The sequence below is a fragment of the Oncorhynchus clarkii genome, chromosome 23 (assembly GCF_045791955.1).
Source record: "Oncorhynchus clarkii lewisi isolate Uvic-CL-2024 chromosome 23, UVic_Ocla_1.0, whole genome shotgun sequence".
NCBI classification, from domain to species: Eukaryota; Metazoa; Chordata; class Actinopteri; order Salmoniformes; family Salmonidae; genus Oncorhynchus; species Oncorhynchus clarkii.
Genome location: NC_092169.1, coordinates 9,589,857 through 9,614,951, shown reverse-complemented (window position 1 = coordinate 9,614,951; position 25,095 = coordinate 9,589,857). Strand labels below are relative to the sequence as shown.

At 41.0% G+C, this 25,095-nt stretch overlaps 1 protein-coding gene across 1 annotated transcript; it reads right to left on the bottom strand.

The window, feature by feature from the left end:
* Positions 1–803: 803 nt before the first annotated feature.
* Positions 804–25,095, bottom strand: LOC139381361 (potassium channel subfamily K member 18-like). Its single transcript, XM_071124832.1, has 3 exons — positions 24,873–25,095; positions 24,539–24,694; positions 804–1,642 (listed from the first exon to the last, which is right to left on the bottom strand). Exons 1-3 carry the CDS (start codon positions 25,093–25,095, stop codon positions 804–806), a joined length of 1,218 nt encoding a protein of 405 aa, XP_070980933.1.

Sequence of the window (25,095 nt, the reverse complement as noted above, 5' to 3'; positions counted from 1 at the left end):
ACATCCAGCCAAGCACTGGAGTCAACATGGGCCAGCATCCCTGTGGAATGCTTTTGACACCTTGTAGTTGACACCTTGTAGAGTCTCAAACTTGAGGCTGTTTTAAGGGCAAAAGTGGGTGCAAATATATTAGCAAGGTGTTCCCAATGTTATTGTACACCCAGTGTATATTCAGGCAACAGACATGTAAGATGAATCTCACACAGATAACATCACACAATTTTGCTTAAAGTGGCACTCCAGTCTCATTTTCACCTCATTTTAATACCTGATTTACTTAACAAAAGGAACATCTCAATAGGTGGTCAAGGTGAGTCATGACATATCACAGGGGGGTGGGCCTTTCCTCTTTTGTTCTCTAATGTTCCTCTATTGTTCCTCAGGCAAGGAGGGAGGGTGATGACATCACGACTTCCCATCTGACCAACTCCTTGAATGCCCTATTCCTTGAAGTTTGTAATTGTGTCTAAAAAACAAAATTTTTCTCAAAACGTTTTGGTTTTACCCTTGAGTGTGTGTACTTTACTGTATTTATACTTGGGATATCACTTTTCAACAGGACATAAAAAAAAAATCGCTGGAGGATGTCTTTAAGCATTGTCCACATGCACATTTTCATTTGCTCATGCTAATGATGAGGGGTCAACTCAAGGGTTATCTTTGCACCGCCCTGAGCTAGACACTGTTCCCAAGTCAGCCGTACAGAACTTCAACTCCACTCTTAGTGCTTTTTTGACCCACAGTGCAGGGCCTTATAACCCTAGAACCCTTGAGCTGCCCGATGGGGGCCGAAACTCTTTGATTCAGTCGTTCTCCAACTCGTCATACCTCTTGACCTTCCCCCCGCTGATACAGCGCATGCACTGGCGGTAACAGCTGACGATGCGTGACTGGCCCAGCTTGAAGGCCATGGACATGATGGCCATGCCCGTGATGATGAAGACGAAGGTGAGCATGAAGAACTTGGGGTGGTTGGGCACGATGTCACCGAAGCCGATGGTGGTGAGGGTGATGAAGCAAAAGTAGTAGGCGTCAAAGGTGTTGAACTCTGTCTCCCACAGGGGCAGGATGAGGCCTCCAAACAGGATGTAGGCAAACACCACCACCAGGATGAGGAGCAGCGGGACATTTAGCTTGTCCATACTCTCCCCGATGCCTGTGAAGTCCCAGATGGCAAAGTCCTTGGGCAAGGGAGGCATGCTGTCAAGCTCATGGCAAGAAAGGCTCCGCACCAGTGGGCCCTGCCTATTGAAGTTCTCCTGTGCAATGATGCAGTCAAAGATCTTTGTGTTGTTCAGCAACTGGTTGGACTTGCGCTTCACAGACTGCTGGCTGTGAAGGACCTGTCGGATGTCGATGGGCTCCCGGACCACCACCTTGTGGCTGAATGTGTAGGTTCCGTCCTGGCGGTCCCCCTGGCCCCCGTCCCCTGACTTCTCTGTGTGATGGGAGGGGAGCCAGCGGCCATATTGACGCAACCTGCAGAAAAGAGTGTGCAGGTGGATGTAGGCCCTGGACAGGAGCACGGCCATGAGGTCTCCCACATCTGTGATGACCAGGAGCATGAGGGGGATACCCACCATGGCATACAGGATACAGACCACCTTACCATTCAGGGTCACCGGATAGATCTCTCCATAACCTGAGACAAGAAAAGAAGCAAGGTATTCATTATTTCTCCCTCATTACCAAATATAATATTTTGTGACAACAACAATTGAGTCTAACTTCAAATTATATTGTAAAAATGATATGTACACTACCAACATACAACAAAGACGTGTAGAAGGTTGAGATAATACATTTTTTTAAAGTTGGTTTTGGATCTACAGTGCCTTGCAAAAGTATTGGCGTTTTTTCTATTTTGTTGAATTACAACCTGTAATTTAAATGGATTTGTATTTCATGTAATGGACATACACGAAATAGGTCAAATTGGTGAAGTGAATTGAAAAAAATAACTTGTTTAAATTACTATTATTATTTTTAAACTGAAAAGTGGTGCGTGTGTATCTATTCACCCCTTTTGCTATGAAGCCCCTAAATAAGATCTGGTGCAACCAATTACCTTCAGAAGTCACATAATTAACTAAATAAACTCCACCTGTTTGAAATCTAAGTGTCACATGATCTGTCACATGCTCAGTGAAAGGCCCCAGAGTCTGCAACACCACTAAGCAAGGGGCACCACCAAGCAAGCGACACTATGAAGACCAAGGAGCTCTCCAAACAGGTCAGCGGCAAAGTTGTGGAGAAGTACAGATCATGGTATCAGAAACTTTGAACATCCCATGGAGCACCATTAAATCCATTATTAAAAATGGAAAGAATATGGCAACACAACAAACCTGCCAAGATGGGGCCGCCACCAAAACTCACGGACCAGGCAACTAGGGCATTAATCAGAGAGGCAACAAAGTGATCAAAGATAACCCTGAAGGAGCTGCAAAGCTCCACAGAGGAGAATGGAGTATCTAGCCATAGGACCACTTTAAGCCGTACACTCCACAGAGCTAGGCTTTACAAGAGAGTGGCCAGAAAAAAATAAGTAAACATGTTTGGTGTTCGCCAAAAGGCATGTGGGAGACTCCCCAAACATATCGAAGATGGTACTCTGGTCAGATGAGACTAAAAATGTAGCTTTTTGGCCATCATGGAAAACGCTATGTCTGGTGCAAACCCAACACCTCTCATCACCCTGAGAACACCATCCCTACAGTGAAGCATGGTGGTGGCAGCATCATGCTGTGAGGATGTCTTTCATCGGCAGGGACTGGGAAACTGGTCAGAAATTGAAGGAATGATGGATGGTGCTAAATACAGGGAAATTCTTGAGGGAGACCTGTTTCAGTCTTCCAGAGATTTGAGACTGGGACGGAGGTTCACCTTCCAGCAGGACAATGACCATAAGCATACTGCTAAAGCAACACTCGAGTGGTTTAAGGGGGAACATTTAAATATATTGGAATGGCCTAGTCAAAGCCCAGACCTCATTCCAATAGAGAATCTGTCGTATGACTTACAGATGGCTGTACACCAGCGGAAGCCATCCAACTTGAAGGAGCTTGAGCAGTTTTGCCTTGAAGAATGGGCAAAAATCACAGTGGTTAGATGTGCCAAGCTTATAGAGACATCCCCCAAAAGACTTGCAGCTGTAATTGCTGCAAAGGGTGGCTCTACAAAGTATTGACTTTGGAGGGGGGGTTGAATAGTCATGCACGTGCAAGCTTTCTTTTTTTTGGTCTTATTTCTTGTTTGTTTCACAAAACAAATATTTTGCATCTTCTAAGTGGTAGGCATGTTGTGTAAATCAAATGATACACTCCCCTTCAAAAATCTATTTTAATTCCAGGTTGTAAGGCAGCAAAATAGGGAAAATGCCAAGGGGGTGACTACTTTTGCAAGCCACTGTATTGCTGCCATCTGTTGGTCATATCTATAAGCTGCCTTTGCTGATTCTTCTCTTAGGGCATTCAGGGACATATAACTTGTATGCTCATTGCGCAGGTATTGCTATCATAACCTTATTATTCAGTTCTTTCAATTACAGTCAGTGCAACATTATGCTGAAAAATTACTATGGTTAAATGGGGGAATCTGCAGTCAAACAATAGCAAAGTGGAAACCCTGCCACTGTTTTGATAAAAAGCTGAGGGATAAGGCTGGAGAAATGTAACCACTCTCAAATTCACAGACATATCTATGGAAGCGATGACTGGCCATCCATGATATTCAAATGTCGTTTTAACATTAGCATCGAGGCTATTCGGCGATTGTTTACAATTACATTATTTACAAGAAATGTAATAATACAAGCTTCTATTTTTGGTTCTGAGGGGGTAGGACAGTTGAAGTAAGCTCAATAGGCATTTATTAGGGGTTAACAGCCTATTGTTATTATTAGATGTGTTTTTTTCCCTTGACATGGTCAAATAACTCAAGCATAGATTAGTAACTTTTTTCTAATTTGGCACACAGAAACTAGACGCCATCGGTAACTTGTTCAAAAAGAATAGCCCCAATGGCACTGCCATTATGAGCAGTCTCACTTAAATCATCATATTGGACGCCCGATTTGACACATCTCTTAACATAGTTCAAGGAAAGCAAAGGGATTCGTTAAGAATTGGCTGAGTTATTGGTAGATCAGGAAATCAGATGTTTCATGTCCATTTAAATCCTTTGTAAATCCACTTCACAACGGTCAACTTGAAACCTTTTAGAGTCATCAAATAATTACCATAATGAACCATGTTTTTGCACTGATATCTTAAAAAATAAGGAAATGATTAACAATCCACTTCTTTGACTATGTAATGCTAATGCTTAAAATAATCATAAAAAATCTTCTCATGTACTAAAAGTCAGATTCACTACAAATGTTGTCTTTGGGCTCATCACAATGGTCCCTAAAGAGCCACTGTAAATCCACTCCAATAACAATCTCATACAAGCTCAATAATTGACAATTTTGACTACTACGGGATAAAGAGGGGAAATAGTTGAGATGGGATCCATTGTGGCTTTTTAGTAGCAACATGAGGATACAATTGAAGTCGGAAGTTTACATGCAACTTAGCCAAATACATTTAAACTCAGTTTTTCACAATTCCTGACATTTAATCCTAGTAAAAATGATCTGTTTTAGGTCAGTTAGGATCACCACTTTATTTTCAGAATGTGAAATGTCAGAATAATAGTAAAGAGAATGATTTATTTCAGCATTTATTTATTTCATCACATTCCCAGTGGCTCAGGAGTTTATATACACTCAAATAATATTTGGTAGCATTGCCTTTAAATGTTTTAACTTGAGTCAAACATTTCGGGTAGCCTTCCACAAGCTTCCCATAATAAGTTGGGTGAATTTTGGCACATTCCTTCTGACAGAGCTGGTGTAACTGAGACAGGTTTGTAGGCCTCCTTGCTCGCACACGCCTTTTCAGTTCTGCCCACAAATGTTCTATAGGATTGAGGTCAGAGCTTTGTGATGGCCACTCCAATACCTTGACTTTGTTGTCCTTAAGCCATTTTGCCATAACTTTAGAAGTATGCTTAGGGTCATTGTCCATTTGGAAGACCCATTTGTGACCCAGCTTTAACTTCCTGACTTATGTCTTGAGATGTTGCTTCAATATATCCACATATTTTTCTTCCTCATGATGCCATCTATGTTGTGAAGTGCACCAGTCCCTCCTGCAGCAAAGCACCCCCACAACATGATGCTGCCACCACATGCTTCACCGTTGGGATGGTATTCTTTGGCTTGCAAGCCTCCCCCTTTTTCCTCTAAACATAACGATGGTCATTATGGCCAACAGTTCTATTTTGGTTTCATCAGACCAGAGAACATTTCTCCAAAAAGTACGATCTTTGTCCCCATGTGCAGTTACAAATTGTAGTCTGGCTTTTTTATGGCGGTTTTGGAGCAGTGGCTTCTTCCTTGCTGAGCGGCCTTTCAGGTTATGTTGATATAGGACTCGTTTTACTGTGGATATAGATACTTTGGTACCTGTTTCCTCCAGCATCTTCACAAGGTCTTTTGCTGTTGTTCTGGGATTGATTTGCACTTTTCACATCATCTCTAGGAGACAGAACGCGTCTCCTTCCTGAGCGGAATGATGGCTGCGTGGTCCCATGGTGTTTATACTTGCGTACTATTGTTTGTACAGATGAACATGGTACCTTCAGGCGTTTGGAAATTGCTCCCAAGAATGAACCAGACTTGTGGAGGTCTACAATTTTTTTCTGAGGTCTTGGCATATTTTTCTAGTTTTTCCCATGATGTCAAGCAAAGAGGCACTGAGTTTGAAGGTAGGCCTTGAAATATATCCACAGGTACACCTCCGATTGACTCAAATTATGTCAATTGGCCTATCAGAATTTTCGAAAGCCAAGACATAATTTTCTGGAATTTTCCAAGCTGTTTAAAGGCACACTCAACTTTGTGTATGTAAACTTCTGACCAACTGGAATTGTGATACAGTTCCAAGTTGTCAAGTGAGGGTTTGTAAGTGAAAGAATCTGTCTGTAAACAATTTTTGGAAAAATTACTTTTGGAAAAATTACTAACCGACTTGCCAAAACTATAGTTTGTTAACAATACATTTGTGGAGTGGTTGACAAACAAGTTTTAATGACTCCAACCTAAGTGTATGTAAACTTCTGACTTCAACTGTATATTGTGGTGATATAGGAGACTAAAACCTAGCAAACAATACTCATCAAGAAAGTGGAAAGAAGTATGTTTTAGGACCACTAATCTCATTTTGTGATGGGAAATGCATCTTGCTCTTTCAGTAATTTATGGACTCCCTGTTTGCCAACCAAGCTATTAGCCATTAGCCACAATAACTATGGACCACAATAACAATCATATATCAGACCTTAACAGACTTCCTAATGTATTAATGTAAACAGACTTCCTAATGTATTAATGGCTCCTTAGACAATCATCCTGTTGAACGGTTTATTGCCTGCCAACTGTACAGTATACACTACAAGTTGCCAGATTCAGAACAATGCTAAACAAGAATGACATATTATTAATCAGCAGGTAGTCTTTCGGTTAAGAGCGTTGGTCCACTAACCGAAAGGTTGCTAGTTCGAATCTCCAAGTCGACTAGGTGAAAAATCTGTCGGTGCCCTTGAGCAAGGCTCTTAACCCTAATTGTTTCTGTAAGTCACTCTGGATAAGTGCTTCTGCTAAATGTTTAAAATGTCAAATCTGCAGTTGATGGGATGGCACATTAACAATCACATCTAGGCACTTATGCTGTAGCTTCTAATGGAGTGAAGTCAAGACTGGTGGTGAAGCCAAGTCAATGATCTATGTTCTCCACTAGAAGAGAGCTGAAAGAGCAGGCTAACCAATGTCTTATCTTATAACTTTAAATACTGGACGTACACTACCTTGTCCTCACACTCCCTCAATATAGTCATAGTTGTCGTGTCTATGACCACATCTTTCATTGACAGTTCAATTATTTGACTAACAAAATAGTAGGGGCCATTTGGAGATCAGGGCCCCTGGGAACATGCCCTGCATGCCCGCTCGGTATTCGGCCATGATTACTACAAGTTTAGATAACTGGCTAGACTAATTTACCAATCTAAAAATTGTTAGACGACATGGCTAATTTAGTGACTGTTAGCGACTGACAAAACAAGAGAAAAACTGCCGATGCACAAACACATTTCGACTTTGCACCTTGTGTCTTCTACTAATCTAACTCTCAAAAGTAAAGTTGAGACCCTGACTGTTCCCCCCCAAAAAACCGACCAGTTTATGTGGCTTATCCCTGTGTCCGGCCCTGCTAAACCCAATAGAAATATTTGTTTCCTCTGTGAAGTAATTGTTAGGGAGGGGGTCAGGAAACTACATTTGTTTAATATATAATACAGAACATCTATGTATGTGCTAGATACAAGTCAATGTCAACCATTTTTTTAACAATTCATTTGAAAAAGGGATATAGGTTGGATGAATATAAATTCATATTACAGTCCAGACTTTTTGGAAAATGTTAACAAAATCGTTTGCCCTATAAATAATACTGACAATTTTGTCCATGAAATGATCTAACGTACAAAAAGGTGTAACATTTATTATACTGTATTTCCATGTAATGACAAACTATGTATCACAAGGCTAATGTAGAAGTCAAGTTGGCTATGGTAGGAATTACAGAGAGACAAATCACCAAAATATCACAGCTTCAATCCCTGTTGGCCAAACATGTTGTTTCATGGTTGACTGCTGGATGGATGGAGAGCAGGTCCTCAATTTTCTACCCTGATGAAGACAGCTTGGCTGTCGAAATGTTGGCAATTACATTTTTGCATCTGAGCTCCTAGAGTGTGCGGCTGGCTCTCTTTTATTTTCAAGTTTCTACTCCGCTATCCAGCACCTCGCCTAAATAGGTGTGCGTTTCTTTTTCTTCTAGATTCCTCAATTTTCTACAGCCTGGTAGCATCAGTTCACTCAGTGAGCACAGCACACAGCCACTAAGACCAAAGTACATCAAGCCTCAGGCAAACAACATGAGCTAATGTGGTGGAAATCTCAGTGCCCAAAGAGATGAGAGACAGAGTCCTACTTGTTTTTTAGGTTCATCTTTGTAAAAGATTTACATTGATATTGTACCAATACATCATATATGGTCTTCGAAATCCATGTATATGTCTTTCAAGCACGCACATTTATTTTTTACAGGAAAGCCATAGATCAGGGGTGTCAAAGTCAAATGGACGGAGGGCCAAATAAAAAAATCAGCTACAAGACGAGGGCCGGACTGTTCGAATGTTCATTGAAAAATTTTTAAATGACGCATATAGTCTAGTGAACCTAATTGAACCTACTGAAAACCTAACAAATATATTACAATATGATCAGATAAATAAAGCAATATTTTCTTATGGCTCTGTCAGTAATCTTTAATTTTCAACAGACACAAAAGACAAATTTCCTTTATATAAATATCCCCATAACATGAACATTAAATGAAAGAAACCGGTATTCAAGGCACCATCAGTAGACTATATTTTCTATTTTAGCAAAAGTGGGCTAAATTTACTTCAAAGAAAAAACAATAATAGCAATTTTCTATCATCCACTCAACTGAAATATTTTTAAAATATAATTGGATTGAAATACAAAAAAATAAAGTGCAAAAATCTATTAATCAAAAACAACACTTTGTTTAAGGAGAAGTAACATGCAGTGAAAACAAATATTAAATTTTAACTTTTAAACTTGAACTGAGTAAAAACTCTAAATATGTGATTGCACAGTAATGTTCACTTGTTTGAGGTTGAGGGTGATACTTGGTGGTGTCCCATCTTTTCCACAAGTTCATCAATGTTCGGGGTAAGGCTCTGAGCTGAAGAAATCCTCAGAATTGAGTGGAGGTGTTCAGCAGTAAGTCGACTTCTGTGTGATGTTTTGTTCAGGTTCATCAAAGAAAACAGTTGTTCACACAGGTATGTGCTGCCAAACATAGACAACGTTTGAGCAGCCTGGATGCGCAGCTGGGGCATTGTGCCGGGGAGGAAACGGGCGAACTCCGCAGCACCCACTGCCGCATATTTTGCCCTCAGTGCATCATTGCATTGGAGGTCAATCAACTCCATTTGGAGGTTTGGTGGTGAGCTTTCCACGTCAACAGCAAATGGGTTACCGAGCAGTTCCAACCTGCTTTTTTGTGCTTCAAAGTCAGCAAATCGGCGTCGAAAGTCAGCGGCAAGCATACCTATTTTATCAGCCAACTGTGTGCTCGGGAACGCACTGGTAGAGAGCTTCTCTTTCATGGTCTGGCAGCTGGGAAAGTGGCTCAAATTTTCTTTCCGCATCTGCGTCTCCCACAGAGTCAGTTTGGTTTTAAATGCCTTCACTGTACTGTACATATCAGAGATGACACGATCCCGACCCTGCAGCTGCAAGTTTATTGCATTCAGATGACTCGTAATGTCACACAGAAAAGCCATTTCACACAGAAACATTTCGTCTCGGAGTTGTGTTGTGTCTTTCCCTTTGCTGTCCAAGAACAGACAAATCTCCTCACGAAGCTCGAAACATCTTTGAAGCACCTTTCCCTGGCTTAGCCATCGCACCTCTGTGTGATAAGGCAAATCACCATGCTCCGTTTCTAACTCCGTCAGAAATGCCTTGAACTGGCGGTGATTCAAACCTTTGGCTCTGATAAAGTTAACTGTGCGCGTGATGATGCTCATTACATGCTCCATTTTCAAGGCTTTACCGCACAACGCTTCCTGGTGTATGATACAATGATAAGCTGTCAGCTCACCTGTCGCGTTTTCCTCTTGCATCTTTTCCCGTATCTTCGCCACCAGTCCGCTCCTGTGTCCACACATCGCAGGTGCTCCGTCGGTTGTCAAACCCACGAGTTTTTCCCAAGGCAGCTCCATCTCATTTACACATCTTGACACCTCTTCATACAAATCATGCCCCGTAGTTGTGCCATGCATAGGACGTAAAGCCAAAAACTCCTCTGTCACGCTTAGGTTGGAGTCCACTCCGCGGATGAAAATTGACAACTGGGCAATGTCAGAAATGTCGGTGCTCTCATCCACAGCCAAGGAATATGCAATAAAATCTTTTCCCTTTTTCACAAGCTGCTCTTTTAGATTGATGGACAACTGGTCTACTCTCTCGGCAATGGTGTTTCTGCTCAGACTCACATTTAAAAAGAGTTGCCTTTTTTCTGGGCAAACTTCGTCACAAACTTTAATCATGCAGTTTTTGATGAAATCCCCCTCCGTAAATGGCCGGGCTGATTCAGCGATCTCTTCTGCCAAAATAAAACTGGCCTTGACAGCAGCCTGGCCTTGTGATTTGGCTTTTTTGAACAGAGCCTGTCGAGATTTGAGGCCTCGTTTTAATTCCTCTGCCTTTTGTAGCCTTTGTTCCATGTCCATATTCTTGTTTTTGTCCGCGTGTTTCGTTTCATAATGTCGTCTCAGATTATACTCTTTCAGTACCGCCACACTTTCTCCACACAGAAGACACACAGGTTTTCCAGCTACCTTCGTGAACATATACTCCGACTCCCACCTTGTTTGAAACCCCCGGTTCTCAGTATCCACCTTCCGTTTTGCCATTTTTGATGGGTATCTGAAAGTTAATTTTACTGTGATGCTGACGACTGCTGTGCCAATAAATATTGAAATGAAGCAGCCTACTGCTCGGTGCGTCACCTTTGCATTGTGGGAAATGTAGTATTGGTGCGTGTAAAAGATCTGCGGGCTGCCGGCTTGCTGCGGGCCGGTTCTAATAATAAATCAAGATCATCCCAGGGGCCGTAAAAAACCTTCTTGCGGGCCGGATGTGGCCCGCGGGCCTTGACTCTGACATATGTGCCATAGAGGTTGCTTAGAGGCTGTCAATCTGTGAGTGACAGTAGGCTGTTTGAGATTGCGCAGATTGAAAATGTGCTAGCCTGAATGACATGCTGCGCTGTTCCAAGTTGTCAAGTGAGGGTTTGTAAGTAATAAAAAGTCCTGGGAAGGAGTTTCATAATTGCTGGTAGTGTAATTCATTAAAGCACACTTTTAAATATGATCAATCCATTAAAAAAGTATATATCAGCCATTATCGGAATGACCCTTCAGTGCACGTCTGTGGTGTTGCGTGTGTGCCAGTGCAACATGCCAGTGCGAGTGGGCCATTGCCCGAGGAGAGAGAGCAAGGGCGCCGCCAGGGATTTTGGGCCCCATGAAAAGATATCACATTGAGCCCCACCACCACAGGCCACACCAACCCTGTGCAATTGTTGTAACCACACACCTCCAGAACCCAATCGACCCATTTAAAGCTTTATAAATAACTCTACCTTTGCAGGCTTGCAACTCTCTTGTAGTCCAATATATACTGTACAATATTTACTGACAGTGAGCTGTGAAAATATAACACTGTGCAGACATGCATGCAGCATTCTGCATACAGTGGAATTCACTGTTTGATGCAAGACTGATACCCTCTATAAGAAATGTGCTAAAGGCCATCTTTTACAGTCTAAATGTAATTTTAATGGGAAAATTATCTTAACATGAATGAATGACTTAAAATAAATATAACTTAAATATACATGAACCTCTTCAATTTAAATAAATTAACATTATCATCTTTAGAATGATATAACAGACAAAATAATAAAATCAGAAGCAGATTTTTGAACTAAGTATACATACCAACTAGACAATAAGCAGCTGTAAAAGTGGAAATGGAAAGGCCTGATGGTGGCGCTAGAGGAAAGGTCAAGAGGTCACCAAATCAATAGGTTTCTTCCACTTGTGGTCTTGATTGTGTACAACAAATTTTATGACAATCCAGCCATTACTTTGAGATATATATTTTTCTCAGTCTGTTCTCAGTCTTGTTCTCAGCCTGTGGGCATCATGTGTGTAGTGATCCAATATCCATAACCATGCCATTTAACAGTTATCATTGGCCCTTGCTCAGTCTTACTCACCAAGAGCCTAGCGTTGAGCCTTCTTGCTAGCAAAGTCACTGGTCAAGTCTTTGAAGTCCAGCTTTCTAGCTAACTGACTTTCAGTGGGCAGCATGGCAAGACTGCAAAGCCTGTCCTGGGACATAGAGGACCTCAAATAGTTTATCAGTTTTAGCTTCCTGAAAGCTCTCTTGCCATCAGCAAGTCACAGGCAGTTTGCAAAATATACATAAAGCAATGCACACTTCTCCAAAAATGCTTTGCAGCTGCATCTTACAAATTGCATTCAGGAGACAAAGAGGGGAAAAGTGGCAGCGTATACAGTGTTCAGGTGTCTTACTGCATTTTGAAACTCAGGTGTAAGATCTCTGGAATACTTCATGATCAGTGGTTGGCACACAGAAGGGACTTTATCCTCACTAATCTGCCCAACTTTCAGGACAGCAGAAATGTCTTCTACAATGTTTTGCAGTGGTGTGGAACCTAGTGTCCAAGTCACTTATGATGTTGTCCATAGCAGTATAAAACACTGTGTGCCGAAACACCGTTGCTGCACTGCCCTGAGCCGTCTCCTCTTGAGAGGTCTCATCATGGAATCTCTTCCTTTTCCTCTGGCGGCTGTGTTCCGTGCTAAATTGAGGTGGAACATCCATTTGCGTAGCAATCAGTGTTGCCTCAGACAGGAGAGACTCCCATCCATCTCTAAGAGCCTGCATCTTAGAGATGGGGCGGCAGGGTAGCCTAGTGGTTAGAGCGTTGAACTAGTAACCAGAAGGTTGCAAGTTCAAACCCCTGAACAGAACTGTTGTTCTGCCCCTGAACAGGCAGTTAACCCACTGTTCCTAGGCTGTCATTGAAAATAAGAATTTGTTCTTAACTGACTTGCCTGGTTAAATAAAAAAGGCTCTGATATTGGCTGTGTCAAATTAGATTTTTCCTGACTGAAGAATCACATTCCTGTCCTCAATGCATTGCAGTACCTGCAATTATGCCAACTGACATGTCATTCAACACAATGCTGCCCACCTCCTTCTTCAGTTGGGAGTAGGGCTGGTTCAGGGGTATGGGGATTGGGAGACAGGGCTGCTGAGCCTGAAGCTGCATCTGTTGGGCCTGGCACCAGGCAGGGGCAACTTATTTAGTATGAATAGCTTGCTAAAAGTTTGGCTGCATTGATTAAATGTCGGCTAAAAGAGGAGCGAAATGTAAACACACTGACTACAGTGTGCAGTTCAGGGCCGAGCTCAATGTGGGCGGAGTCAAACGTGTTTAACCTGAACCACCTCCTTCAAGGTCACCCAAGTTGAGGTTCATGTCGAAGGTATCAACGTCAACGAATCTTAATCGAACCTAACCAACATGGATAAAAATATAAACCATGGAAGTAAGTGAGTATAATGTACTTTGTAATATTAATGTTTTTCCATTGCAGTGGTATATTTTTATATAACCAACTACCGCACCGATGTTAGAATAGCATTAATTAGCACCCATTTGCACTTGAGCTAGCCAATTATCAATTTTTATCAATTATCCCTTTTGCACGTGAGCTAGCTAATTGCTTACAATGAGGGAACCTTATTTGGAGTAATTTGCCTACCTGAGCAGTAAGCCTAGGTTTACATGTACAGTTATGTAATCGATTTGATCATTGCTTTTCTGTGTTTCTTCAATGTATGCTTTGTTGTGTTTGGCTGGCTCAAAATGTGTCGTTGATGCCGACAGCCATTCCCTTAGTTACACATAGCGAGTCTACACAGCCTACACATTGTATATTAAATAATGATAATACCTGGTCCCAACATACATGGCAAGTCAAGAAAAGTCATTGTAACTTGTCCACACTGCAAACTGGGGGGGGGGGGGATATGTTTTTTGGGATTCCCATCCGATTGTGTGATTTTCTTTTTCAAAGGAAAACATGCAGCAAATTAGGCGATGGTGGTGCCTAGTTCTCCTGCAGAACTTTCCCATGCCATAAGTCTTAAACGTTATAAAAACTTTTTATTTGCATCCTTAAAATCACTTGTTTTACTGTAGCCAGACTGACCTAAATATATTTTCATATTGAATGTATGTCATTCACTCACTAAGGTCTGAAGAAGAGAGATTGAAAAAGGCGGCGAAAACAAAATCCACTACAGGTAGATGTCATATGGTATCGTGGTATCGTCTTAAACCAATGTTTTAAATACTTACCCCCCCCTCTCATATGATGAGTGGTATAGTCTTAGACTAAGGTTTAAAGACTTAACCCCCCCCCCCCCTCTCCAATATATTTCAGGACGATGTAGAAGACACCCCCCCAAGAAGTCACATCATGTCACGTCAGCATCTAGCTCTGCAGGATCAGGTACTGTATAGGCTACTAGCTAAAGTAAGGTGCATTCTTGTACACACATCCCGAGAGGTTCCCTTACATTACTTAATGACCACAATCTGTTTTCTTTCTTGGCGATACTGAAAACAAAATACACGGCGAACTGGGTATGTAGTCTACTGTGTGTAATGATGAAGGCTTGATGCAAGGCAAGATATAATAGTTGTGATGACTTGTTGAGTAGTTAGAGATATCACTGAAAACCCCTTTAGTAATAGTGGCTTTTGTTTGCATGTTGGAAGTTTTCATACAAATACATTTGAACTCAGTTTTTCACAATTCTTGACAATTAATCCTAGTGAAAATTCCCTGTCTTAGGTCAGTTAAGATCACCACTTTATTTTAAGAATGTGAAATGTTAGAATAATAGTAGAGTGATTTATTTCAGCATTTCTTTCTTTCATCACATTCACAGTGGGTCAGAAGTTTACATACACTCAATTAGTATTTGGTAGCAGTGCCTTTAAATTGTTTAACTTGGGTCATTGTCCATTTGGAAGACCCATTTGTGACCAAGCTTTAACTTGCTTGACCAAGCTTTAACTGATGTCTTGAGATGTTGCTTCAATATAGCCACATATTTTTCTACCTCATGATGCCATCTATGTTGTGAAGTGCACCAGTCCCTCCTCCAGCAAAGCACCCCCACAACATGATGCTGCCACCACATGCTTCACGGTTGGGATGGTGTTCTTCGGCTTGCAAGCCTCCCCCTTTTTCCTCCAAACATAACGATGGTCATTATGGCCAAACAGTTCTATTTTTGTTTAATCAGACCAGAGGACATTTCTCCAAAAACTATGATCTTTGTCCCCATGAGCAGTTGCAAACCGTAGTCTGGCTTTTTTATGGCGGTTTTGGAGCAGTGGCTTCTTCCTTGCTGAGCGGCCTTTCAGGTTATGTTGATATAGGACTCGTTTAACTGTGGATATAGATACTTTTGGACCCATTTCCACCAGCATCTTCACAAGGTCCTTTGCTGTTGTTCTGGGATTGATTTGCACTTTTCGCAACAACGTACGTTCATCTCTAGGAGCCAGAATGCGTCTCCTTCCTGAGCAGTATAACAGCTGTGTGATCCCATGGTGTTTATACTTGCGTACTATTGTTTGTAAAGATGAACGTGGTACCTTCAGGCATTTGGAAATTGCTCCCAAGGATGAACCAGACTTGTGGAGGTCTACAATTTGGCTGATTTCTTTTGATTTTCCCATGATATCAAGCAAAGAGGCACTGAGTTTAAAGGTAGGCCTTGAAATACATCCACAGGTACACCTCCAATTAACTCAAATGATGTCAATTAGCCTATCAGAAGCTTCTGAAGCCATGACATAATTTTCTGGAATTTTCCAAGCTGTTTAAAGCACAATCAACTTAGTGTATGTAAACTTCTGATCCACTGGAATTGTGATACAGTGAAATAATCTGTCTGTAAACAACTGTTGGAAAAATTCCTTGTTTCATGCACAAAGTAGATGTCCTAACCGATTTGCTAGAACTATAGTTTAACAAGAAATTTGTAGTGGTTGAAAAACAAGTTTTGATGACTCAAACCTAAGTGTATGTAAACTTCCAACTTCAGCTCAATTAAACAATTTAATTATAAAGTTAACATTTATCAACACAATTTTAACAGTACATAAGTCTGTTGTTCACTGCAACAATATCAGTAGCTTGTCTCAAATATAGCATGAAGCAAAAAGTGTTAGAACACGTGCTGGTACCACTTCATATAATATTTCTTACAATCTTCAAAAATGAGATACGTTTATATTCTACATGTGCTTTGCACAAACGTGTGTGTTTGTATTCAGTGTGACTGTCAAACCCGAGATGGACTAAAAAAGTGTGTGTGTGTGTGTGGGGGGGGGGGGACGAATGTGGGCAGAGTCAAACGTTTGACTACACCCACATTGAGCCCTTCCCCGACATTTGACTCCGCCCACATTGAGCCCCGCCCCGAATTGCACCATGCAGTCAGGGGTACTTGCAATCCAGAGGCTCTTTGGATGTTCTTCCTTGCTTTTCTTGCTTTTCTTGTTTTTGCCAAAACAAGAAAAGGAAACCATACATTTTAAATAAAATATCATTTTAATGAGAGGTTAATAATTTAATATTGAAAAAAAAGTACCAAATGTTCTAATAATTTTTTAGAGCCCCTGTCAGTCACAGGCCCTTTGAGTCATCCTAACTTGGCTTAACGACCCACAGCCTTGCCTCGTTGGAGCAGGAAGTCCATATAAGGGTTGGAGGTGGAGCCAGCGGGCTGCAAGATATCTCCCCTCAATAACCACTCTCACCTCTCCCTGCCATCTGCCACAGTATTTACAGACATACTAACTAGATCAACAATTCAAAACATAACTTGTGGTAGTTATCTCACTAGTTAACTATAACTAACTAAGCATTCATTTCATTACTGCCTTTCCACCGGCACTGTACAGCATAAATACATCTGTACCGTTGAAAAGCAGGGATTCCCCTTTATTAAACAGTAGCCATGTAATTGCGACAACGTTAAACATATTCTAAGAATAGCCTAATTGACAAATAAATTGCTGCGCATAGCTCTCCCCCAAAATATTAATATTTTAGCCTTATATATTAATCTTGGTGGGGCAAACTCAACCAAGTTTTTCACATGCATGCCAGCAAAGCCATTATTTTATTTTATTTGCCCTTTGTAATCTTAAAAGGAAGGAAAATACAATACACTTGCAAAGACAATATACCGACACACAGACAGCGCATTGCGCAAACAGAACAACCCTCGCAATATCAACTGGAAATAGATGGGTCTACTGCTGAACCTTTTGTTGAAATGGGATGGGAAGAGACTGTCACTGGCAAACATGGTTACAGACCGAACAACATTATATAGGATCCCCTCCTCGTGAAGAAAAACCCATGAGCTAATTATAATTCACACAGTATACAAAACAATTAAATCATTCCAAGATTGCCTGAAATTATGAATAAGATACTAATGAGATAGACCTAAATAACAGTAGCCTACCTTATCCAATTGATCCCCGATTTATTTAATGAGGTAATTATTTTATGAAGACTAAAGTATTTGTTGTAACGTAGATTTTTTTTTTTGCCAACCTAGGAGCTCTCCAGACGGATGGCTAAACTCTCTTTGGTAGGGGGCAGTATTTTCACGTCCGGATGAAAAGCGTGCCCAAAGTAAACTGCCTGTTACTCAGGCCCAGAAGCTAGGATATGCATATAGTTGGTAGATTCTGATAGAAAACACTCTAAAGTTTCTAAAACGGTTAAAATAATGTGAGTGAGTATAACAGAACTGATATGGCAGGTGAAACCTCGAGGACAAACCATTCAGGGATTTTTTTGTTGTTGAGGTCATAGGATTTACCATTTGTTTTCTATGGGATACCCTTATTATTAGGAACCTGATTTGAGTCCCTATGGCTTCCACTAGATGTCAACAGTCTTTAGAAATTGTTCAATGTTTTTCTTTTGAGAAATGAAGAAGTAGTGCTATTCATTGTAAGTGTTACTCCAGGTGGACTGTTTTGATGTGTGTGAACTCGAGGGCGCTTCACATTGTTTTTATCCGGTATTGGAAAAGGTTTATTCCGTCTTAAATTTTATTGATTATTTGCGTTTTAGGGTACCTCAGGTTGGATTAGGAACGTTGTTTGAAATGTTTGGACCAAGTTTACAGGTAATTTATTAGATACTTTGTAGGCATGTTGGGCGAGTTGAAACCGGTGCATTTCTGAATCAAACGCGCCAAATAAATTGACATTTTTGGGACATAAAGAAGGACATTATTGAACAAAAGGACAATTTGTGATGTTTCTGGGACATTTTGGAGTGCCAACAGAAGATAATCTCATGGTTTGCTTTCCCCGTAAAGCCTTTTTGAAATCTGACACAGCTTTATTTTGATGTATAACACATATTTTCAAGAATGTTAAATATTTAAATTTGGTATTTTGGAATTTACCGTCCCACCTGCCCATAAGAAGTTTTAACCACGTGTTGACAACATGTGACTAATAGTGCAGTTCTATGTGGGGGTCTTAGTGCCTTAATCAAGGGCACAATGGCAGGAGATGGTAGGCATACATGGGAACAGACACAGCAGCTTTTCAGTGTCAATAATGCTTACTTTGTATTGTAGGCTATAAGAATAGTCATGAAAATGTGGTTAAAAGTCATGGAGAAGTCATGTAGAATGTGTATAAACCGTTAACAGTGAATATTCAGAGGTCCCTATAGCACACATATGTCAGAGTCAAGGCCCGCGGGCCACATCCGGCCCGCAAGAAGGTTTTTTACGGCCCCTGGGATGATCTTGATTTATTATTAGAACCGGCCCGCAGCAAGCCGGCAGCCCGCAGATCTTTTACACGCACCAATACTACATTTCCCACAATGCAAAGGTGACGCACCGAGCAGTAGGCTGCTTCATTTCAATATTTATTGGCACAGCAGTCGTCAGCATCACAGTAAAATTAACTTTCAGATACCCATCAAAAATGGCAAAACGGAAGGTGGATACTGAGAACCGGGGGTTTCAAACAAGGTGGGAGTCGGAGTATATGTTCACGAAGGTAGCTGGAAAACCTGTGTGTCTTCTGTGTGGAGAAAGTGTGGCGGTACTGAAAGAGTATAATCTGAGACGACATTATGAAACGAAACACGCGGACAAAAACAAGAATATGGACATGGAACAAAGGCTACAAAAGGCAGAGGAATTAAAACGAGGCCTCAAATCTCGACAGGCTCTGTTCAAAAAAGCCAAATCACAAGGCCAGGCTGCTGTCAAGGCCAGTTTTATTTTGGCAGAAGAGATCGCTAAATCAGCCCGGCCATTTACGGAGGGGGATTTCATCAAAAACTGCATGATTAAAGTTTGTGACGAAGTTTGCCCAGAAAAAAGGCAACTCTTTTTAAATGTGAGTCTGAGCAGAAACACCATTGCCGAGAGAGTAGACCAGTTGTCCATCAATCTAAAAGAGCAGCTTGTGAAAAAGGGAAAAGATTTTATTGCATATTCCTTGGCTGTGGATGAGAGCACCGACATTTCTGACATTGCCCAGTTGTCAATTTTCATCCGCGGAGTGGACTCCAACCTAAGCGTGACAGAGGAGTTTTTGGCTTTACGTCCTATGCATGGCACAACTACGGGGCATGATTTGTATGAAGAGGTGTCAAGATGTGTAAATGAGATGGAGCTGCCTTGGGAAAAACTCGTGGGTTTGACAACCGACGGAGCACCTGCGATGTGTGGACACAGGAGCGGACTGGTGGCGAAGATACGGGAAAAGATGCAAGAGGAAAACGCGACAGGTGAGCTGACAGCTTATCATTGTATCATACACCAGGAAGCGTTGTGCGGTAAAGCCTTGAAAATGGAGCATGTAATGAGCATCATCACGCGCACAGTTAACTTTATCAGAGCCAAAGGTTTGAATCACCGCCAGTTCAAGGCATTTCTGACGGAGTTAGAAACGGAGCATGGTGATTTGCCTTATCACACAGAGGTGCGATGGCTAAGCCAGGGAAAGGTGCTTCAAAGATGTTTCGAGCTTCGTGAGGAGATTTGTCTGTTCTTGGACAGCAAAGGGAAAGACACAACACAACTCCGAGACGAAATGTTTCTGTGTGAAATGGCTTTTCTGTGTGACATTACGAGTCATCTGAATGCAATAAACTTGCAGCTGCAGGGTCGGGATCGTGTCATCTCTGATATGTACAGTACAGTGAAGGCATTTAAAACCAAACTGACTCTGTGGGAGACGCAGATGCGGAAAGAAAATTTGAGCCACTTTCCCAGCTGCCAGACCATGAAAGAGAAGCTCTCTACCAGTGCGTTCCCGAGCACACAGTTGGCTGATAAAATAGGTATGCTTGCCGCTGACTTTCGACGCCGATTTGCTGACTTTGAAGCACAAAAAAGCAGGTTGGAACTGCTCGGTAACCCATTTGCTGTTGACGTGGAAAGCTCACCACCAAACCTCCAAATGGAGTTGATTGACCTCCAATGCAATGATGCACTGAGGGCAAAATATGCGGCAGTGGGTGCTGCGGAGTTCGCCCGTTTCCTCCCCGGCACAATGCCCCAGCTGCGCATCCAGGCTGCTCAAACGTTGTCTATGTTTGGCAGCACATACCTGTGTGAACAACTGTTTTCTTTGATGAACCTGAACAAAACATCACACAGAAGTCGACTTACTGCTGAACACCTCCACTCAATTCTGAGGATTTCTTCAGCTCAGAGCCTTACCCCGAACATTGATGAACTTGTGGAAAAGATGGGACACCACCAAGTATCACCCTCAACCTCAAACAAGTGAACATTACTGTGCAATCACATATTTAGAGTTTTTACTCAGTTCAAGTTTAAAAGTTAAAATTTAATATTTGTTTTCACTGCATGTTACTTCTCCTTAAACAAAGTGTTGTTTTTGATTAATAGATTTTTGCACTTTATTTTTTTGTATTTCAATCCAATTATATTTTAAAAATATTTCAGTTGAGTGGATGATAGAAAATTGCTATTATTGTTTTTTCTTTGAAGTAAATTTAGCCCACTTTTGCTAAAATAGAAAATATAGTCTACTGATGGTGCCTTGAATACCGGTTTCTTTCATTTAATGTTCATGTTATGGGGATATTTATATAAAGGAAATTTGTCTTTTGTGTCTGTTGAAAATTAAAGATTACTGACAGAGCCATAAGAAAATATTGCTTTATTTATCTGATCATATTGTAATATATTTGTTAGGTTTTCAGTAGGTTCAATTAGGTTCACTAGACTATATGCGTCATTTAAAAATGTTTCAATGAACATTCGAACAGTCCGGCCCTCGTCTTGTAGCTGATTTTTTTATTTGGCCCTCCGTCCATTTGACTTTGACACCCCTGCTATAGCATAATGTCACCAAGTCAAGCACTGGTGCATATGCATAACAGTCCATAACCAGGCATAATCATTGACAGTATCTGTATTGTCCTCATGAGGCTATACATTTACAAAGAGCATCATATGAGCCAACAATTGTCATGCACAAAAAGCCTATTACTACAGATCTTAATTTGATCACACTGTTGCAGGACAACTTTCCTGCAATGCAGTGGCGATTTTAGCATGTAAATCTTGGTGGGGCAAACTCAACCAAGTTTTTCACATGCATGCCAGCAAAGCCACTCACAACATGCTATTATTTTATTTGCCCTTTGTGGTCTGAAAAGGAAGGAAAGTACAATCACAAAGATCCACTTTTATAGACAATATACCGACACACAGACAGCGCATTGCGCAAACAAAATAACCCTTGCAATATCAACTGAAATTAGATAGGTCTATTGCTGAACCTTTTGTTGGAAAAAAAATATTTGAATGGGAAGAGACTCACTGGCAAACATGGTTACAGACCGAACAACATTATATAGGATCCTCTCCTCATGAAGAAAGGCGCATGAGCTAATTATTTAGCATGTGCTAATTATAATACACAAAGTACACAAAACAATTAAATCATTCCAACATTGTCTTAAATTATGAATAAGATACTAATGAGAGAGACCTATATAACAGTGGAGGCTGCTGAGGGGAGGATGGCCCATAATAATGTCTGGAATGGAGTGTAATGGTTGCAATGGAGTGAATGGAATGGTATCAAACAATGTGTTTGCTACCATTCAATTCATTCCAGCCATTCTTTTTGAACCGTCCTCCTCTCAGCAGACTCCACTGCTGTTTAAGCAATAAATCAATTGAGATGTACAAACTATGGCATAAGGGAACGATGAGCTGATAGGAGGCAAGTTGTAATTTTGAAGAAGACATTAATGAGCGAGTAGTCAATATAACTATTTGTTCAGCACTTTTGAAATGTACAGTGACAGAATTCCGAACATGGGATGTTCTTACAGTATTCTCCCTGTACACCACGTCAGAACCGTAGGATAAATAATGGGGATATGAAGCAGACAATGAAAGCTTCTACAATATTCAATGATGATATTTCCCTAAAAACAGACTATAGGATACATGTGCACCACCAAGTCAGAACAGTAGTCTTAGGGGGAGATGGGACAAATTCTTCGAGTGAGACAAATGGGCTACTAACAGCGTACTACACAACATAAACTTAGTATTACTTTCTTAGCTACTGTATACATATCTCCCTGGCATATTACATAATTTATGGAGCAGTATTTTTGGACTCAGCGTTGTTGTGCTGTGCTCATTTGAACGTGGTGCTGCGGTCCGTCTGTGGGCAAACTTTGTCATCTAACTTTGTCATCTCAGTCTGGCATTCTCTGGATTTATGGTGCTTTCAAGACAACTGGGAACTCAAAAGTGAACAAGGTCGAATCATGATGTCAGTGATCTTCAGGTCAGCTTTCTAGAAAGAGGCCCGAGTTCCCAACTTGAAATTCTGAGTTGGATGACCGCTCAAAACATATTTTCCAGTCCAAGTTCATTTTTTTCAGAGTTCCCAGTTGTCTTGAATGCACTGAATTCTGAGATTTCCCAGTTCCGAGTTTCCAGTTGTTTTGAATGCAGCAGTAGTCATGCTGGATTGACAGCATGGCCAATGTATTCAATCTCTTCTGGCCCATGGTGTTGCATGTGAATGTTGATCCTTTTAAGCTTGGAAAAACGACCCTTTCAGAGATATGTTTTAAATCCTTAAAGCCATACTTAGCCCACACACCCTCACCATTGAATAGCAGGCAGGGGAAGCAACATAGTGATTGCTTTGTGACGCTTGCAGTTAGCTATTGATTCCTTCCAAACCACTCATTGATGAATTTGTGTAATGTTTCAAAAATATGAACGCATAATGTTAAAGTGATGGTCCTATGTTTCATGAGCTGAAATTAAAGATCCAAAAAGCTTTATTTCTCTCAGATTTTGTGCACCAATTTATTTACATCCATGTTAGTGAGCATTTCTCCTTTGTCAAGATAATCCATCCACTTGACAAGTGTGACATATCAAGAAGCTGATTAAACAGCATGATCATTATACAGGTGCACCTTGTGCTGGGGAAAATAAAAGGCCATTCTAAAATGTGTAGTTTTGTCAGACAACACAATGCCGAAGATGTCTCAAGTTTTGAGGGAGTGTGCAATTGGCATGCTGACTGCAGGAATGTCCATCAGAGCTGTTTTAGAGAATTTGGCAGTACATCCAACCGGCCTCACAACCACAGACCACGTGTATGGCGTCGTGCTCGCGAGCGGTTTGATGATGTCAACGTTGTGAATAGATTGCCCCACGGTGGTGGTGGGGTTATGGTATGGGCAGGCATAAGCTATAGACAACAAACACAAATGTATTTGATCTATGGCAATTTTAATACTGAGGCCCATTGTTTCAGCATGATAATGCATGGCCCCATGTCACAAGGATCTGTACACAATACCTGGAAGCTTAAAATATCCAAGTTCTTCCATGGCCTGCATACTCACCAGACATGTCACCCATTGAGCATGTTTAGGATGCTCTGGATCAGCGTGTACAACAGCGTGTTCCAGTTCCCGCCAATATCCAGCAACTTCGCACTGCCATTGAAGAGGAGTGGTGCAACATTCCACAGTCCACAATCAACAGCCTGAGTCTCTCCACGTAGCCAATCATGGCGCATCTAGAGAAGATTACCAATGCCTACGCTATGTATTATAGCTGGCTGCCCCTCCACCACAGAAAGCACTGAGCTAGGCTGAAACACCTTCATTTTGGAGCTGCCTTACTCAAGAAAGAGACTGTTTTAGTGTTTTTTAACTCAATGTTTTTGATTATTATTTTTTTTTACATTGTTTGCAAACTGATATGTGACACGAAATAATGAAAAAATATCTTGCAAAACAGGCACTAAAAAAATATAGACGGGTTGAAACTGCTGCAATGCAGGACTGTTTAAAATGCTGCTTTAAAAAGGCTCCTGCAGTTTGTAATTTGTACTTTTCAATTTTGTACTTGATTTCCCCATATGAAAAATGTATCAACTCCTACAAAAATGTCCATTAATTATAATTATCCACACAATAATTCACATTTCCTATTTCCTAGTAGCAAATTAAAATCCTACACCTGCACACCAGTATTGTAGTATAGGCCTAAAGTGTTGTCTTAATTGGGAATATTTTGTGTTTGTTCTGCATGTCTTTTGAAATGTATGTGCATTAGATTACTTACCCACGGTTGTGAATACAGTACAGCAGAAGAACATGGATGCATCGTATGTCCATCGCTCTGGACGTTGAAGCCATATAGACTTGAACCCCCTGTTGATTTCTTTCTCTAGTTCTTTTACCAAATCTTGTTCTTGAGTAGAATTGCTGGACGAATTAACTGCAAGTAAAATGCTATTTTTTGAATAAAAGTAGACTACACTTAAAAAACAACACACATTTCCACCACATTTTCACCCCATCTATAAAGACTTTACAACTTACACGTACTACAAAAACAATATGTATACTGGTGTTATCAACATAGATCTAGCTATCTATCTGGTATTTCACCTTACCTGGATAATTCTGAATTGTGCGCACCAGTTCACCCAAAAACTCACGATATTCCCGTTCTGTTTTGTACACACGCCCTCCCTCTATGTACCAGAATAGCGCCGCTCCCAAGGCTGCATATCCGACGAGTGAAAGTATGAGAAAAACGTGAGGAAACAGCTTCCATAGATTCAACTTTATTGAATTCTCTATCGAACTTCGTGACTTTCCCTCTGCCACCGACAT

What these genes read in the sequence shown, in the direction of transcription:
- LOC139381361 (XM_071124832.1), bottom strand. Translation starts at nt 25,095, where the DNA reads ATGTCGGTGGCAGAGGGAAAGTCACGAAGTTCGATAGAGAATTCAATA. An exon ending in CACAATTCAGAATTATCCAG is followed by an intron (nt 24,695 to 24,872) that starts GTAAGGTGAAAT and finishes TTTTACTTGCAG; the next exon opens with TTAATTCGTCCAGCAATTCT. An exon ending in TACTGTATTCACAACCGTGG is followed by an intron (nt 1,643 to 24,538) that starts GTAAGTAATCTA and finishes TTCTTGTCTCAG; the next exon opens with GTTATGGAGAGATCTATCCG.